At 38.9% G+C, this 18,737-nt stretch overlaps 1 protein-coding gene across 2 annotated transcripts in view; it reads left to right on the forward strand.

Annotated features, from left to right (window-relative positions):
- LOC132817944 (ena/VASP-like protein) overlaps positions 1-18,737 on the forward strand; it is a 267,584-nt gene that overhangs the window by 144,395 nt on the left and 104,452 nt on the right. For both annotated transcript variants that reach the window (XM_060828496.1, XM_060828497.1), the window contains exon 3: positions 15,556-15,724. In XM_060828496.1, the coding sequence (XP_060684479.1) occupies positions 15,556-15,724 (169 nt within the window). The remainder of the gene's footprint in view (positions 1-15,555; positions 15,725-18,737) is intronic.

Raw genomic sequence — 18,737 nt, forward strand, 5'->3', positions numbered from 1 at the left:
TCCCTCAGGATTTTGTAAGATTTGGTAAAGCTGTGCTTATCTTGGATTTCTTCAGGTCATAAAGTCATAGAGATGTACAGCATGGAAACAGACCCTTCAGTCTAACTCGTCTATGCCGACCAGATACCCAACCCAGTCTAGTCCCCCCTCCCAGCTCCCAGCCCATATCCCTCCAAACCCTTCCTATTCAAATATCCATTCAGATGCCTCTTAAATGTTGCAATTATACTAGCTTCCTCTGCATGAAAATGTTGCCCCTTAGGTCTCTTTTATACCTTTCCCCCTCTCACCCTAAACCTATGCCCTCTAGTTCAAGACTTCCTCACCCCAGAGAAAAGACTTTGTCTATTTACCCTATCTATGCCCCTCATGATTTTATAAACCTCCAAAAGGTCACCTCTCAGCCTCCAACGCTCCAGGGAAAACAGCCACAGCCTGTTCAACCTCTCCCTATAGCTCAAATCCTCCAAACCTGGCAACACCTTGTAAATCTTTTCTGAACCTTTTCAGGTTTCACAACATCCTTCAAATAGGAAGGAGACCAGAATTGCACACAATATTCCAACGGTGGCCTAACCAATGTCCTGTACAGCCACAACATGACCTCCCAACTCATGTACTCAATACTCTGACCAATAAAGGAACGCATACCAAATACCATCTTCACTATCCCATCTACCTGCTACTGTACTTCCAAGGAGCTATGAACCTGCACTCCAAAGTCTCTCTGTTCAGCAACACTCCCTAGGGCCTTACCATTAAATGTGTAAGTTGCTGCTAAGATTTACTTTCCCAAAATGTAACCCTCCCATTTATCTAGATTAACCTCTATCTGCCACTCCTCAGCCCATTGGTCATCTGATCAAGACCCCATTGTAATCCGAGGTAACTTTCTTCAATGTCCACTACACCTCTAATTTTGAGATCATCTACAAATTTACTAACTATACATCTTAAGCTCACATCCAAATCATTTATATAAATGACGAAATGTAGTGGACCCAGCACCGATCATTTAGGCGCTCCACTGGTCACAGGCCTCCAATCTGAAAAACAGCCATTTACCACTACCCTCTCTCTTCTTCCTTGAGGCAGTTCTGTATCCAAGTGGCTAGTTCTCCCTGTATTCCATCTGTATCTGATATCTTTGCATTGCAAGGACAAAACCAGATCACAACAATTGCTGTTCGATTAGTTTTTTTCAATATTCTGTCCGAGGATGTAGGCATCACCTGCAATGGCAGCATTTGTGGTCCATCCCTAATTGCTCTGGAACTGAGTGGCTCAATGTTAAAAAAAATCAATTATATTACTGTGGATCTTGTGCCGTTTGTCGGCCCAGACCAGATAGGTATGGCATTTTCCTTCCTTAAATGACATTCAAGAAGGACCAAAGGTCCAGTTGTTCTGCATGAATTACTGACTTACAAGAGGGCTGTTTCTGCAGAATATGATTGGTTCCAGGAATTTACAAATCATGTACAAGAGTGATATTGTCCTGTAGTTTCAAGGTCACAATGCCTAATTTGAGTATGGAAATACATCCATTGCCATACTTTTGAAATGCATCCAAATTCAATGGTATTGAGGAACAGTTTTATCAGCCATTGGGATTTAGTTGCTGAAGAATTTTTAGACTTGTGTCCCATCCCTCAATCACCTTGGAGATGTAACATCTTGTGGTAATATTGCCTTACATTATCCATTTGAATAGTTAGGTGTCACAACCAGGTGTATTTCCAAATATAGACTAGCCAGCAGCAAAGATTCCATGTTAAACAGTTAAAAATTTACTTGATTACAAGCTATTGCTGAAACTTTTTGAGTAAGAAAACTATCAGTATAGCTAAAATACAGATGCAAAAACTAAAAGTAAGTACAGATCAAGTAAACTTATAGAGAAAAAGGGGAGATCATTCTGATGTCATTGCTTGCTTGCAACTGAATAGGACAAGGGCAGATGGGAGGGGGCAATAAAATTGGGTGCCATCACAGCAGTGTCATTCTCAGTGCCTACGAGCATCCACCCACCTCTGTTCCAATTTCATCGGCAGAAGGGGAGATGTCAGGGTGCCTGATCACCCTTGGAGCAATTAATACCCTTTAAGGACCTCCGTCTGCATCTAGGATTTTACCCGTGAGCCGTGGTGCTGGGTTAGGAGTGATGCCTCTCTGATGGACATCTTTGACGCAACCTGCAAGGTTCAACCACGCACTGCCTTGCCCTTTGGAAATGTTCATCTCCGACACCTCTTAAGGACATGCCTCAAGCCAGTTAAAGGGCCATGCAGAGGCAGGCATGGCCTGATCTTTATCCAAGAGGGTGGAACTAACACTCCTATCACAATGGTCAATCCCTTAGCTCTGTTTTTTTTCTCCATAGATGCTGCCAGAGTATTTCCATTTTTTTTTCTGTTTCTATTTCAGATTTCCTTTAACCATGATATTTTGTTTGTAGTTTATAAATAATATTGAAATAGCTTATGGTTGGCGTCAAAAGCGATTTGGAAACCTTTTTAATCGACATGTTTGGCCATGTTATTAATTGCCTCTGGAACAGCTGGGCCGAACTTGAACCTGGGCCGAACTTGAACCTGGGCTTTCTGGCTTAGAGATAAGGACACTACCACTGCACCATAAGAGCCCATTAAGTCTTTGTCGATATTTATGATGAACCTGTTCAGATGTGTTATAAGACACCTGAAGCAAATGGGTCATTACAAGAATCCCTAAATATCCTTCTCTAATCAACCTGTTAGGACACGTCCTGACAAGTTGGACTTCAACCTTTTACCTTCTAGCCCAACAATGGGGTACTACTGCCAGTGCATCACAAGACGCTCTGAAAGTCTTTGTAGATATTTTTAAGCAACGTGTTCAGATATTTCATGGCACACATTGGGAGGCAGGTAGGACTTGAACTCAGACCTTTAGACTCAGAGGTAGGGCCACTGCCACTGCAAGAACCCTCCAGAAGTTTTTGTAGACTCGATAATCAATACAGAGCAGTAATTGCTAAAGCCAAATTATTGTTTAACTACAAGACAAATTACAAGGCTGAGAATTGATGATCAAACTGAACAATTATCTAGACAAACCCAACTCTTGAATACAGTGACCATTGCTGTCACAATTGGAATACAGATTTAATTTGTCAATGAATCTGGAACTGATTAATATATACATATGGTGTTGATAAGGCAGCATCTCTTCACACTATTATGTAGTTTGTCAGAATGCTTACTAGTAATGGATTTCAGAGAAAGTGATCTTGAAGTCATAAGACAGGACCCTTAGCAAATAAAATTTGACATTGAGCCACTCAATGTAATAATCGGACACATAATCAAAATCTTCACCAAATAGACATGTCTGAAACAGCATCATTTATGAAAAGCAAGAACTAGGAATTTTCTTTTACTAACACTCCTATCACAATGGTCAATCCCTTAGCTCTTTTTTTTCTCTCCATAGACGCTGCCAGAGTATTTCCATCTTTTTTTTCTGTTTCTATTTCAGATTTCCTTTAACCATGATATTCTGTTTGTAGTTTATAAATAATATTGAAATTGCTCATGGTTGGTGTCAAAAGCGATTTGGAAACCTTTTAAATCAACTTGTTTGGCCATGTTATTAATGGCCTCTGGAACAGCTGGGCCGAACTTGAACCTGGGCTTTCTGACTTAGAGATAAGAACACTACCACTGCAGCATAAGAGCCCATTAAGTCTTTGTCGATATTTATGATGAACCTGTTCAGATGTGTTATAAGACACCTCTGAAGCAAGTGGGTCTGCAGTAGTGCTCTGGGAATGTTTTAAACTGTACAGAGAAAAAGGATCTAATAAGTCAATTTAGCAATATTTATGGCAGTAAAGCTAAAGAAGTCACAGTGCAAGGTAAGTGGCATTAATACAAAGTGTTGCTATTTAAAAATCACAACAAATTATTTCTTATTTATAATTCTGAGAAGTAATGTAAATTATATCGATTTCTGACTCAACTGGAATCCATTACATTAAAGTTATGTTCCCAGGAAAGGGCTGGCTAATTTAATAAGTCTGCTCTAAGCAATCTTTCTGGATGCCAAACTTGACACTGCAGTGAAATTGGAAGTTAATGCTGGCCTGGCCTTGATACCAAAATAATTACATTATGAGTGCCAGTGGATTCTCTCTTTTAATGAGCTGACACTTCACACATCTGTAAATATAGAACTTCTGCTCACAAGTTTTGAATAAGTAACATTATGTTAGAAAAAAATCATTAATTTCTAAAGGGTCTGTACAGAACATGCCTGGATTTGGCTGTGTTGTTGAGTCTGTTCTGATCTTTGAACAACCTCATTCTCTTATAGAACAGTTGGCCACATCATTAGTACCATATACTATTGAACGGGAGCAGTGCTGAACAAATGTACTGCAAAATTATTCCTAGTTACATCACTAACAAAGACACTAGAGTTCAAGCCAGTTGATTAAGGTAGTATGAGTTGTGTCAACTGTGCTAATGATTGATTCTGTCACCAGATGAACAATAGAACTTTTGTTTTGCATAACTTAATCCTTTTGCTAATAAAACAGAAGGTAAATAGAAACAGGATGTAGATGAAAGAACACACGATGACAGTTGTGCATTGATCCTCTACAGCAATAGCTAACCATTGAGCAGCTGCTGCTTACTTCTTTCTCTCTTTGCAAAGATGTTTGCATCCATTTTTTAAGGTGTTAATGTATCATCATGTTTCAAATTGCTGCCAATCATTGTCACCATTGATAGGTAGCCATTACACAATGCATCCATCTTTACCTTGGTGTGCGGAGTGGATGATTCATCTTTGGCTCCTCCAGCATCACTGGTGTCAGTCTTCACTAACTTGACTCGCTGCGTAGGATATCAGCCAGCAACTGAAAGCACTGGATACTGTCAAGGTTATGGAACTTGTTGGATGTCATTCACTCAGCTCTAAAACATTCCTGCATCTGGTTCTCATGGGAATGTCCTGGGCCCAATCACATCAATGATCTTCCCTCTATCATAAGGTCAGAAGTGAGGGTGGTCACTGATGATTGCACAATGTTCAATATATTCATATGTCCTCTGAAGCAGTCCGTGTCCATATGCAGCAAATTCTGGACAATATTCAGGTTTGGGCTGATGGTAGTAAGTAACATGCATGTCTCAAAACAGCCAGGCAAAAACAATCTGTAACAAGAGAGAAGCTAACCCTTGCCCTTGATCTTCAATGATATTAACATCTCTGAAAGCCCCCACTATCAGGATATCATTAACCAGAAACTGAACTGAATACAGTAGCTGCAAGAACAGGTCAGAGCTTGGGAATTCTGAGATGAATAACTCACCTTCTGTCTCTCTAAAGCCTATCCACAATCTCCAAGATGCATGATGCATTGCCTCCAGATGTGTGAATGGGTGCAGTTCCATCAACACTCAAGGAGCTTCTCACTATGCACAAGAAAACAGCCCACTTAATTGGTATCCCACTTTCAAAATTCACTCCCTTCACCACCAATGTACCATGGCACCATCTAGAAGATTAACTGCAGTTACTAACCAAGGCTGTTTCAACAGCGCCTTCTAAACCTGGAATGTCTACCAGCAAAAAGAGACTAGGTAATCAGATGCATGGAAATTCCACCATGTGCAAGTGCTCCTCCAGGTCACAGAACTTCCTGACTGGTGTTGGGTCAAAATCCTGAAACTGTTTCCCTAACTACACCATGACAATGATTTGTTCATTCACGCTAAAGACAACATTAGTTCAAGAAAGCAGCTCACTTTAGGGCAATTAAGGATGTGCAATAAATATTAGCCCAACCAGAGAAGCCCACATCCCACATATGAATAAAAAAAGTCAAACATGCTCCATCTTAGTTAACGCCGGCCTTGAGCGAAATTGCACGTTATTATTTAAAAGGTGTGCATGAAACACTCATTTCCCTGGCAGGCAAATTTAAGCTATTGCTAGTTCTTTTATCATTAATTCTCTATTGTATTTGTGATCTAAACCTATACAAATATTATAACTACAGAATATGTCCAATGCAATATCGACAGTTTTATACTGAATGTATTTACATATGAAAGACAGACCAGGTAACTACACAAGAACTGACATGTCTGAGAATGGAAAAGAATCTGTGACCCAAATGTCCTCCGAAAAGAACTATTGATGAAAGTTATCACAGACATGAATGAGCAGAAAGATGGAATTTTGTGTAGAAGTTATAATGAGAATGACAATTCAGAGACCATGTGCAGACTGTAAAAGCATGACTTCCCTGCCTGTCTACCTCCTCCATCCAAGGCTATAGGAACAGTGACTAATCTGCTCTGCAAGCACTCAGGAAATGGTTACCTTGTTAGAACATCTTGGTTAAAGTTATTTTTAGCTTATTCATCAAAACTAGTGCCGTTGGCTGCTGCTGATCGAAAAATCTGCTCCCATGGCTTCTTTTGTCATTGTAGATTTACAAACATAATGGTCACTTGACAACTGAAAAGCAGCTCCCTGAGGTAACAGTGTCTGGTATTAATTTGCGAATGTATGTGACATATTAGGCTTGATCATTTCTTGTTACTGAACAGACTTTTCATTGACTGCAGATCTGAAACAAATTATAACTCAATGAAACCATGAAAAAGCAATATTATATAAAAGTTTTGTTTTCAAAGAGTTTGCCTTTTCCTACTCTCTCAATCTGGATGTGTCCATATCCCTTTGCAGAAACTGGAAAGAGCTTTAGTGTATTGTCAATCTATTATTATTGAAAGTATATCCATGACCTTATAAGATACACATCTAGAAATTTAGACAGATTGCACTTACAATCGGGCAGGGACGCACAGCTCATTTCCTTTTCATGTGTGGAGAGGTCAAAGGTTCTTGGAAAAAAGACTTTTAACAGCTGTTTGACCTGCCATTTCCATTGGCAGGGTGTTTAACATTTGTTTGCAGTGTGGATAAATGACACATTTCTTTCTTCCCCAGAGGTTTGGGGTCAATTAACAACACCGGGAAATTCTCACCACGTTGGATGCTTAGTTTGAAAACCTCCCTAAAAATATGGACCAATTGCTAGGCCACAAAATTTAAATCAGTCTTGCACCTGAATAAGGATTATGTTTTAAATAAACTCTGCAAATCATGAATAGTGGCAACACACAGCATGTACTCCAGAATGTAAAATGATAGATTGTCCATCTTCTGGATGTCAACATGGGACTTAGCATCACTGTAGTACTCCACAGATTTCAGCCACAGTTTAGGTTCTTGAAACTTATCCAACCAGATTAAAACATCAAAAAATATTTTCAAAATTATTTCACAGTCCATATTGTACCATTATGGTTAGAAAACATTTAGAGAAGACCCTAAGAATGCCTCAGTACCTCATTAACAGGCTGTCAGAGAAGTTATTGTTGCTTCCTGCTCAGGCCCAGGTTTATGGCTGAGTTGGATATGGATCTGCAAATGTAATAGGATCCTAGATGTGAGTTAATATTTCAGTACGTCAGGATGAGCTGTGGAAAGAAGTATATAAGTACCTGGCTTCATTTTAATTATCCAATATCAGCTGAGGGGAGTTGAGATCAAGGCTATGGAATTATCTTGATATCCTGGGGCAACCTTCCTCCTCAACTAACACCACAAAAAAACAAACCTTCTGGTCATTTATTTACTTTTTTTTGTAGGCTCTTACTGTATGAAAATTGAGTGCCATACGTAACTGTAACATTTCAACTAAAAAGTTCCTTGGACATCCAGAGGATGTAATACGTTGCCTGGTTTGTACCTGAGAGTATCTGATTTCAGCTCTTCATTTTAAACAAGACAGACTAGAATGCTGTTTAAATATTCCAAAACCGGTACAAATGAGGTGTCAGGCCGACCATTGTGGTGCAGCTATAACATAACAACTGAGATGAACAGTCTGCTTTAAAGTGTAAATATAATTATCTACTACTGAATTGCATCCTTAATAATTCACATGACTTTGAAAACTATAAAGGTACATAGTGAATGCGTGCATTTGTTTTCCAATATATCAACACACAAACCTGTCCTGTACGTTACTATCAAAATTGTACAGAAATGGTGAATCCAAACCTAATTGGGCTTACACTTGTTTCTTGTAGTCAACAGTAAAATAAATTCAGTTATTTATAGGTATCTTTGAAATACTTTTATGTGGTTATATATTTTCGATGCACACATTTAGACTTGAATACAGTGAATCATGAAAATCATGAAACTTTTTAGATTTAGGTTTTATTTTCACGTGTACTGAACTCCAGGGTACAGGAGTACAATGAAACGTGTACAAAGTGGCCATTCCTGGCACCATCTTAGACACAAAGGTACCTAGGTACAAAATCTTACATACAAAAATAGAAAAATAAAGAAATAAGTTATTGCTTGCTTGTAAAATAAATTGGCACGTTCTAAACAACTTCTATCTGACCACATGTTCATCTTAAATTAATTATGAAATTAGTTATCTCAAGAATTGTATTTCTTTGGTTTTGGGCTGCTTGATGAGATGTACATGATAAATCATCAGCAAACTTAGGGAGGGAATTACTTTCTAAAATAAAACAGTATCCAGAGAAAATTGCTCAAAAATATAACAATCGTAGGCAGCATTTAAATATTACAATTTGCATTTTAGATATATTTTGGTTATACATGATGCAGGGATGCAAGAAACCTGAAATTAGTCAAAAACACAAAAAATTGAACTGCTCAATTTGCTGTGTAAATTACAAAATCTCAATGAGCCAACAAGGTTGGTTTTAGAATGCACGCATGAGAGCAGTTTCAATAACAAGCTATTAATTTTGGGGAGAACTGCAATTTTTCCCTTGTTTTGCTTAAAAGGAGGCATTGCAATCTGATAAATATAATGGATAGAACTTTATTTGAACACAGATTGTGTTAAGGTCTGGGAAACACACCATTTGAACCGCTGACCTCTTTAACCCAACCTCATCGTTATCCTTTAAAACTTTGACAAAGCTCTTGGTCATCTGACCACATTTCTCCTTACGTGGCTTTGGGATATTCTATGATGTAAAGGTCACCATAAATATAAGTTTCTGGCATTTAACAAGAAGCTTGTTTTGTAAAACGAATTGTCAAGTTCAAGACCACGTCCATCTGATTGGCCATATGTTCATGTCAATTTCTTCAGTATTGGTATTTTAATTAACCATTTCAGACATGGTATGGCAAACCTGTGATGCAGATTGGGCTTTCTGACCCAGAAGTAGGAACCATTACCACAACACCACAAGATCCTTGTTTCACTAGGATTTAAGGATAAGTTTACAACTTAGTTGTTAACTACTGATTTATAGACCATTAAGACATTTATAAGCAGTTAATTCTGCTGTCTTGATCTTGACTGCAAGAGGCTGACATATTTAAAGTCAGTCACTGCCTAATGCCTAGGGAATCCATTTTAGAAATGTGAATTGAAACACATGGCAGTTCATATGAATGGTCTTTGCTCCCTACCGTAACTCAGCATTTCAAACAGTTCATGAAACATAACATTGATTCTTCAGATCCTCCAATCTCTGTCTAGTGATATATTTGACCAAGGGTCCATTCTATGCATCAAGATCCCTCAGAAGATCTGCGCATTGACTAAGTGAGAATTAACGAGGATGTTGAAAGTTTCAAAAGGGAATTCTCCTGCTCCCCAGATCCTCTGACAAAGTCTCCACTTCTGAGATAGAGTCAGATGCTTTGGGCAGTTCTGATATCCAGTATGTTTCTGGATAGTTCCCCAGGAAATCTTGAATGAGAAAATTCAAGTCTGCTGGGTGACTGTCCAACTGACCTTCTTAACATCACTTGAATCCTCCCCAATCCTGGTTCCTCCCAAATCACTGACCTTCCACCAAACCACCCATATCCTCTAAATTCCTAACTTGCGTCCTTGACTTCTCACCTTCACAACCTCTCCTAAAATGCCTAGCTGTTCTCACCCTACATACCACTTCACCGAGTCACCCCTAAGTCTCCCATTCCCTCTGAAACCCTAACTCTAGCCTGACCCTCCTACATCCCAATAGTCTGCCTGTCTCTGAAATTCTTTCCCAATCCAACTCAATTACTAATATGCTACCTAATGTGAGGTGGTGCATTTTGGAAAATCAAATTCAGGTGTGAATTATACAAGAAATGGCTGAACCCTTCGGAGCATTGACATAGAGGTATCTGGGAGTACAGGTCCACAGATCCCTGAAAGTGACAACACAGGTGGATAAGGTGGGCAAGAAGGCATATAGCATGCTTGGCTTCATCACTTAGGGCATCAAATGTAATAGTTGGCAAGTTATGCTACAATCACAAAAAACCTTAGTTATGCCACAGTTGGAGTAGTGCGGTTTTGGTTACTATACTACCAGAAGGACATGAATGCTTTGGGGAGAGTGTAGCGGTTTACCAGGATGTTGCCTGGTCTAGAGAGTTTTCAGTATGAGTTGAGGTTGGATCAACTTGGATTGTTTTCACTGGAAAGAGGGAAGCTGAGGGGTGATTTGATGGAGGTCTACAAAATTATGAGAGGCATAGAGAGTGTGGAGTCAGAGACTTTTTCCCAGGGTGGAAAGGTCAACTGCAGAAGGGCACAGATTCAAGGTGAGAGGGAAAAGTTTAGGGAAGAAGGGAGAAGTTATCTTTTCACACAGAGGATGGTGAGTGCCTGGAACACATTGCCCATGAAGGTGGTGGAAGCAGGCAAGTTAGCAACATTTAAGGCATATTTTGATAGACATATGAACATGAGGTGACCAGAGGGATTAGAAATCACATGGGCAATGAGTTATAGGTCTGAATAAGGATTAGGAATTGGTGCAGGCTTGGTGGTCTTGTTGCTATGCTGTATTGTTTCTTTATGTAACTACTTATAACACCTAACCCAGCTGCCACTACCCATCTGCCATCCAACACAGCTGCTATCCCACCATCCTACTAACCAATCTACCACTCTGCCCAACTGCTACCCTGCCCGCACGTTATGCTACCAACCTATGACCAATCATCCTCCTAACACTTTACCTATCTATAACCTAAACAGCAGCTACGCTAACTAGCTATCATCCTACCAATACAGATGCAGAGAGTCACCCTTCTGTCAGCCACATTGGACAAACAATTATATTTTTTGGCTAAGTGCGAGTTGGGTCAATTTTGATGAAGCGATTCTCTCCATGAGGCCAAGCAGGTTTTCTCATTGTATCTACCATTTAAACCAGCTCACTGCACTCAGAGAGTGAGGTAAGATCCTGCCTATCCGTTCAGTAATACACTGAAAAGCTGATTAAATGTCCCAAAATTCTCCAGTGTGTTGATTAATGCCACTTGGCCTGTCTTTCCCTGATGATCCAGAGATACAAGGATGATATTTGATGGAATAACACTCCAGATTTCTGAACAGGCCTGTAACTGAAGACCCGGTCAGAAATGCAGAGCACCGGGGCACTCAAAAAGCTAAGAGCAGAACTGAAATCTGACATGATTTTTGCTGCTCAGAAGATTCAGGCCATCAACTTCAAACATCTAGCGGCAGTTATCGAGTGCATCCATACATTTCTCTTTCATAAATCCTATTCAGCTCACGCTTGAAGTAAGATTAATAAAGGAATGATTTAAGAATGATTAATTCTGAAAAGAAAAATAATGGAACTACAGTTTACTCTACCTCGCTGCATCTTTCTCCACCCTCAAATGCATCATCACAACCTACTCCATTGCTTTTCATCTCCTCTATTAATTTCAGTGTAAGCTCTGGCCAACTATTCACCAATCTTCCTGTAAAGCATCTTGAGATATCAGTTATATGAAAGGAGCAGTCATTATAAGTTTCTAAGTGGAATTTCCCCACCTTTGTGTGCAATTCACAGTTCTGTATTAGTTGTTGCTGTGGTGTCTTATGTTAATGAACTTAATGCTTTAATGCTTCAGATAAGTAGTGTGGTTAGATTCTTGCATTTTATAGAGACTTTCAGTTCTTGAAATACTCAACCACTCTGAGATGATAATAAATTGGGGTCACAAATATAGTGCTGGGTGACTAACCTGAGCCATGTTGAAAGTGAAGGCAGCTGGCTTCCTATGATATGAAATTAATTATTCAAAATTGTAGTAAGGAGAAGAGAAACTAGAAGAAAAATTACAATACATAATACGGAGTACTCTTAAAATTATGTAATTGAACCATTAAGGTGATTTTGTCAAATGAACAGAACTGTGTTTTTTATAAAAGGCAGCTGCTACAGGTGGTAGAAATCTGAAACAAACTCTAACTCTAATGAGGATCAGTAGATCAGACATCATCTGTTGAGAAAACAAGATTGCTTGAATTTCAGGTATGATGCATTTCACAACTTCTGGAAGCCCCCTCGTATAAATGCTATCAAGTCTTTAATGAGCCTTCGTATAATTTCTGAACAGTCTCACATGCCATTTATACTATCTGACTATATTGAGATATCAGCGTCTTAGACATTCCAAAGCCCAGGTCTTGATGGTCAGTGTGACAGAGACAAGGGATCTGATGCACTTCAAAGAAAAGTTGGGTACTACCAGTCACTGTCTTTGATCCACCCAATATAATGCACTGTTGTGTAAGAATGAAAATGGCATATCTTAAATAATTTTTCAGAACCTTATTCTCATTGTGCAGTTCAGCTGTACATTTCCTTTTGATCCTTAGCTGTCTCTGGAACTGCTAAATATATAACTTAATTAGAAATGAATAGGCCAGATTTTATCATCCCTGTGATCTGATTGGGTTGATGCAAAGACGTGTGACACCTGATTCTGGGATTTCTAACCCTATCCCTGGTATCCAAAGTAAGGAGTGGGAGCCTCAAGCCCATGTACAGTAATTCTTGTAATGGAGGCTGCATTGTGGAGCTGTGATTTCAGACATCCCCTCAGTTTTCATAGAGTTGGGACAGCTCCTGAAGGAGTAGTTCATGTCAACTCAGAGGTATGGGAAACCATTGGAGAAGCTTGATTTGGTATCTGGAATCCTTTGGCAGGTAAATTTAAAAGTTTTGCTAACTTCCTATTTCAAACGGTATTGCTGTATGATGAGTGAAGTATAATTTTAATTCAAGGATCAATGATAAGATTTTGTTTGGAAAAAAATAAGTGACTGTTAAATTGATCAGCATTGTGATTGTGGAAAGAAACATAAGTTAGTTTATACAGTGGATAAAGTGCTTTTCTGCATTGAATAATATTGATGTTCAGATTTTACATTGTCAATTAATCCTTGTGCTTTCATCTTTTCATTGATTGACAGCTTAGCCTTCTCTTCAGTCTTTGAAGTAATGGAACAGATGGCCGAGTTCTTTGTTCAACAAGTCAGCCATTAGTTTATCCTTTGAAATGAAGGGAAAGCAAAGAAGTAAATAGCCATTTGTTCAAGGGCTTTAATATATTCATCCCTAGAGGTCTTGATGACCCACGTGTGGAATTGAATCATATGATGAATGCCTATCTGAGCTCTAGTCCATATTAAGGGGATTCAACATAGTGGGAGTTATTTGTAAAGCTACCAAGGAGACTGTGATCTCTCTTTAGATTGACAGTTTCATGAGCTCCTCAGACGTGTTTAAATTGAGTGGCTTTCAAATGCCTGTTTGTTTACTCTGACATTTTCATGAACATCTCAAAAGTTCCCAATGATAGGACTCATGCATTCTGTCCATATTAAATGTTTGATGAGCAAGCATAGGAGTACGGAAAGGGAAGAGCCATCTAGCAGGAAAGTAAAGGTTTTGCCTAGCATGGGATTATGGGAAGAGTGAATATGGGCCATTGGGGACATGAAGTACAGGAAAGGTATGGAAGAAGCAGGAGGGAATTTTCAGCCAGCTGTATCACTAAAATACTTACTTTAGAATCTGTTAATAGCATGTGGAAGGGAATCATTTCCAGGCATCATAGACACAAAGAAGGCGCTAATGTATTACTCTGGATATGTAAAAATATACAAGGATGTGAACATCCTGGCCTCAATGTACAAGTTTTCTGAAAATGTAGAGGAACTCCATCTTAGACATAACTTATGGCATTAATTATTTAGATGAATGTAAAATCAGTCAAAAAAGCATTTGAAGCTCGGCATTATCTTCTGCATCTTTGAACACTAACCATATAAAAAAGCTTTAATGAGGGAGGGGACAAGAGAAGAACCACAGTGACATTGACAGCACAATAAAGAAAACGTTCTTGCTTTTCTTAATGTTTTCTTCATGTTTTGATGTGAATATTGTTTTCATTGTTAAATGTTTCTCATTTAAATCACAAACAGAACTTTGTCTGATGGAAAGGTCAAGCTGTTTTTGTTAATCATGTTTATTCTGGTTTCACTATTTGCTGATTCTATGGTATTATTTCCTGACTACTTCATTTAAATTGACTGTCTGCTAATTTCCAACATTTGCAGGCACAGCTTTGAAACTCTTTTCCCACGATTGTCTGGTGAAAGCTGTTCAGAAACAGCTGATCGAGCAAGATATGGTGTTATCATTGGTATCTGTAGTACAGTCTATTTCAGCTATTCACTTTTATACCATTGAAACTCTATTCTCTGCTGATTTGATAAAAATGTGTTAAGTGCAACTCCTATGCCTTCTGAATCCTAAAATAGAAAATTTTGCAATTCTGTAATAATATTTGTTCCTAATTTTAAGGTAATTAAAGAGTTATTCTATTTCTATTTGGAGCTTGTCTGAGTTGATGCATCTTACCTCTAAGCCAGAAAGTTGTGGGTTCAAGCTGCCATCCAGTTCTCAAGCATCCGATATTGGTTGAACATAAGAACATGTCCTGCATGAGTGCTGCATTGTCAGCTTCCATGCTTTTAATGAGGCATTTCACAGAAACTTCATCTGGCTGTTTTAGTTTTGATGAACTAATGCAGATGCTGAGTAATAGTAAGGAGTTCTCCTGAGATCATGGCGAATATCTATCCCTTACATCTAACAGTGATCCTAAAAAGATACAAATTTTATCAAAAGTGCTTTGGATTGTTCAAAGAGGGTTTATGAAGTGCATAGTAAATTCTGTTCTTCTCTGGCCAAATCACCCTTTCCTTTTTGATACTAGGTCTTTCCACAACACGTACCTTTTCTAACAGGGGTTGAAGCCCGACCCATAACCTTATATGTTTGAAGATTTAAAGCCAATATATCAAAAACTAACTTTAGTGCATTCTGTTAAATATTTTCCCACTACTGTCCAGTTATAGAGGCATTTGACAGGGGGAATGATCTTCTTAAAGAAGCAGGGAAATATTCTGATATTTGACTGATTTACTGACCATTCCAAATACTTCATGGTAAAGCCTATTTGTTCTCTTATCACAGCCAGTGGCATTACAGTTGTCATCTTTTACAGCTTATATTGAAATATACTTCGGCTCTATTCCTGGGTTTGTACTCTAGTATATTGACATTTGTATGAGGGCTATTTCCTTAAATGGCTAATTGCCACCTTCTTTTTCAGTGAACAGAGCATCTGCCAAGCGCGGGCCTCGGTTATGGTCTATGATGATTCAAGCAAAAAGTGGGTCCCAGCCAAACCTGGACAACAAGGGTTCAGCAGAGTCAACATCTATCACAACACCTCTAATAATACCTTCCGAGTAGTTGGAATGAAACTACAGGACCAACAAGTAAGTAGAAAGTATGAACTAGCTTTGACAATTATCTTGTTGCTATGGTTGAGTCACAATCAAACAATCCTCTTTTTATTTTCAGAATATTTAGGAACAAGGCATAGGTCTTTGCTTCCAACAGGCCATTTCCAACTGTAATGTCATGGGTTGCACTTAATTTATTCAAATTGCTGAATGGATCTGCTGGCCTTAAATTAACTGTCTACAAACATAAAATGCTATATTGCGTGTCCCTTTTCAGTGATGGTAATTGAGCAAAGGTTCTATGAAATCAATATTCGATTACAAGGTTCATTGTTCTGTTCATAATATTGTGTAAATTATTTAACTATCTTTGTATATACTTGTCCTTCTAACCTTCAGAACCCTGAACTTGTGCAACATAGAAAGAGATTATTTGGTTCATCGTATAGCACAGTGTTGTTCAACAATATCGGTCATTACCCACAGTTTTCACTTGAATGAAGATGCTTTAGAGGAGCAAATTACTGCAGGTACTCAAAGCTGTACTGAAAACAGAAAATGCTGCAAATCTCAGTGGGTCAGACAACACTTATGGAGAGAGAGCCAGCTAATGTTTTGAGGTTAAATGACTTTTCATCAGAGCTCACTATGCTTTAATTCAGCACCACTTGGTGTAATACCTTTCTGTCTTTCTCTTTCAGCAAAGTTACAATTCCAGCGTGAAAACAATTAGCTTCTAGACTTTTATTCTTTGAGTTTTCCAGTGTTGTCTGATTGCTGGGGACATTGACACTTGCGACCGATTCTGTTCCCAAAATGTGATTGGATGCTGCCAGCTGTTCATAGGGATATGCCCTGTTACTGTTGTGCATTATTCATTGGGTTTACATTCTGCTGTCCTGGAATGCAATGACATCTCCTGTCTCCACTCCACTGTTAGTAAAGATAATTGAGTAAGAAGTATGACAGGCTGCTGATCTCATTTGCTCAGACAACTTCCCTTATGGGCCTGCTGAAGATGAAAGTTCTAATGAATGCTGTTAGTGTTTTCATGGTGCTGAATTCCAGCATTTTCTTCCATGTTGTATAGAATTTTAGCAATAACCAAGGAAGTAAAGTAAACACAACAAAGAAAATTCACACTCTATGATTTCATCTTACGATGTTATTATTAAATACACAAGAAAATTATAGTTCATATGCCTACTGTGAGAATGAATATTAAGACCACATGCCTGATATATACATCTCCTACTCATTACTTACTGATTCAAAAATGCAGTTACTCAGCTCTGCACTGTCATCTCTTGAACATGGGCATGTGGCTGATGTACTGGTTACTGAAACCATCCAAAACTGAAACAACTGTTGTTCTGTCTCCCCATTGAGTTCTTTTCTAGATTAAAACTACACTAATTACTTTGACTGAGATTTATGCCAGAAACCCACTACTTTGAGGAGAAAATTCTTCTTATAACCCTTTTAAATTTTCTTTCCTCTGTTGGAAACACGTTTGATTCTGTGAACCTCATCTCATAACTTTTTAAGTTTTGACTCTTGGAATCATCTGACATTTTAGAGCAGCACCCTTACTTTCCAAGTAAGGCTTACAATTGTAGTGTAGTAAAATTTCTGTGATGTTGACCTAAGGATATTCGGGGTAGGGGGTATTGTGCTGATGATCCAAAAGTGATCTTCCTGCTCTGTGATTTCATGAACAATGCTTTATAAACATAGCATCAATACCAACAATTTGAAAGCATTTTCTAGTTTAAAAAACAATTGTACAAGAATGTCTGGCAATGATTCAACTGTAAATAATGACTTGATCTCTTTTGTCTAGTGGATATTACAAGGACATCAACAAAATAAAGTGGAGCCTTCACATTCTTTTACAATGTTGTCATGATGTTGGCAGTAGCGTATACCCTTTTAAGTTCAAGTTCAATGAGAATTGTCAGTGTAAAACGTTTAATTGTATATAGATTTCTTGGTCAAAATTTATTTTTTCACACAAAAATTTAAAGTTTTCTTCATTTGTAATGTTGGGCAGCAATATTTAGATGTGGATTGGTCAAGGTCATATTAACAAGTTGCCCTCTATCTTTGTTTATACTAGCAGTTCTGGAATAACGTGCATTTCAGCAGTGCGATTTGGCGATAATGTTGCTGAATATTTAGGGGACGTTAGTTTGGAGAACGCTTATCTCTATTGGCAATAGCGTGATTCCAGGTGGGATCGGTTCACGTGCTTCATTCTGCGCATGCACTGATGTGTGCGCCGAAATCTCCACACCGTTCTGCACATACTTCAGTGTTCTTGCCATTCTGCGCATGTGTCGGTGGTCATGCGTGTGTGACATCAGTGTAGGTCTTAGAGCCGTTCTGCGCGTGCGCCAATGTCAGCTGCCAACAGGGCAGCTTTCTGTGAAAGGTACTGGACAGAGAGCTGCTTTATTTTTTGTATTGTATTGTGTTAAATTTACTTTTGTTTTGTTAAGAAGTATGATTTCAACCTTAATTTAGGCTGTGCTACACTTTGTGTTAGATTTTTGGATGATTTTTCAATGATCACGAGTAATATTTTTTGCTGATCTGCCCAACCCCACTTTTCCCATAGGCCCCATTATTTCTATTAAGCAAAGTTTCACTGGAGTACAACTACAGTGGTTTGGTGAACAAAGCAGGAGAAAGTGAGGATTGCAGATGCTGGAGATTAGAGTCGAAAGTATGGTGTTGGAAAAACGCAGCAGCTCAGGCAGCATCTGAGGAGCAGGAGAACCAACGTTTCGGGCAAAAGCCCCTCATCAGGAATGAGGATAGGAGCCTCGGGGTGGAGAGATAAATGGAGGGGGGTGGAGCTGAGGGGAAAGGTAGCTGATAGTGCAGTAGGTGGATGGAGGTGGGGTAAAGGTGGTAGGTTGGAGAGGAGGATGGAGTGGATAGGTGGGAAGGAAGATGGACAGGCAGGACAGGTCATGACAGTGTAGCTGAGCTGGAAGGCTGGAACTGGGATAAGGTGGGGGGAGGGGAAATGAGGAAGCTG

This window comes from Hemiscyllium ocellatum, chromosome 8, assembly GCF_020745735.1.
Source record: "Hemiscyllium ocellatum isolate sHemOce1 chromosome 8, sHemOce1.pat.X.cur, whole genome shotgun sequence".
Lineage (NCBI taxonomy): Eukaryota > Metazoa > Chordata > Chondrichthyes > Orectolobiformes > Hemiscylliidae > Hemiscyllium > Hemiscyllium ocellatum.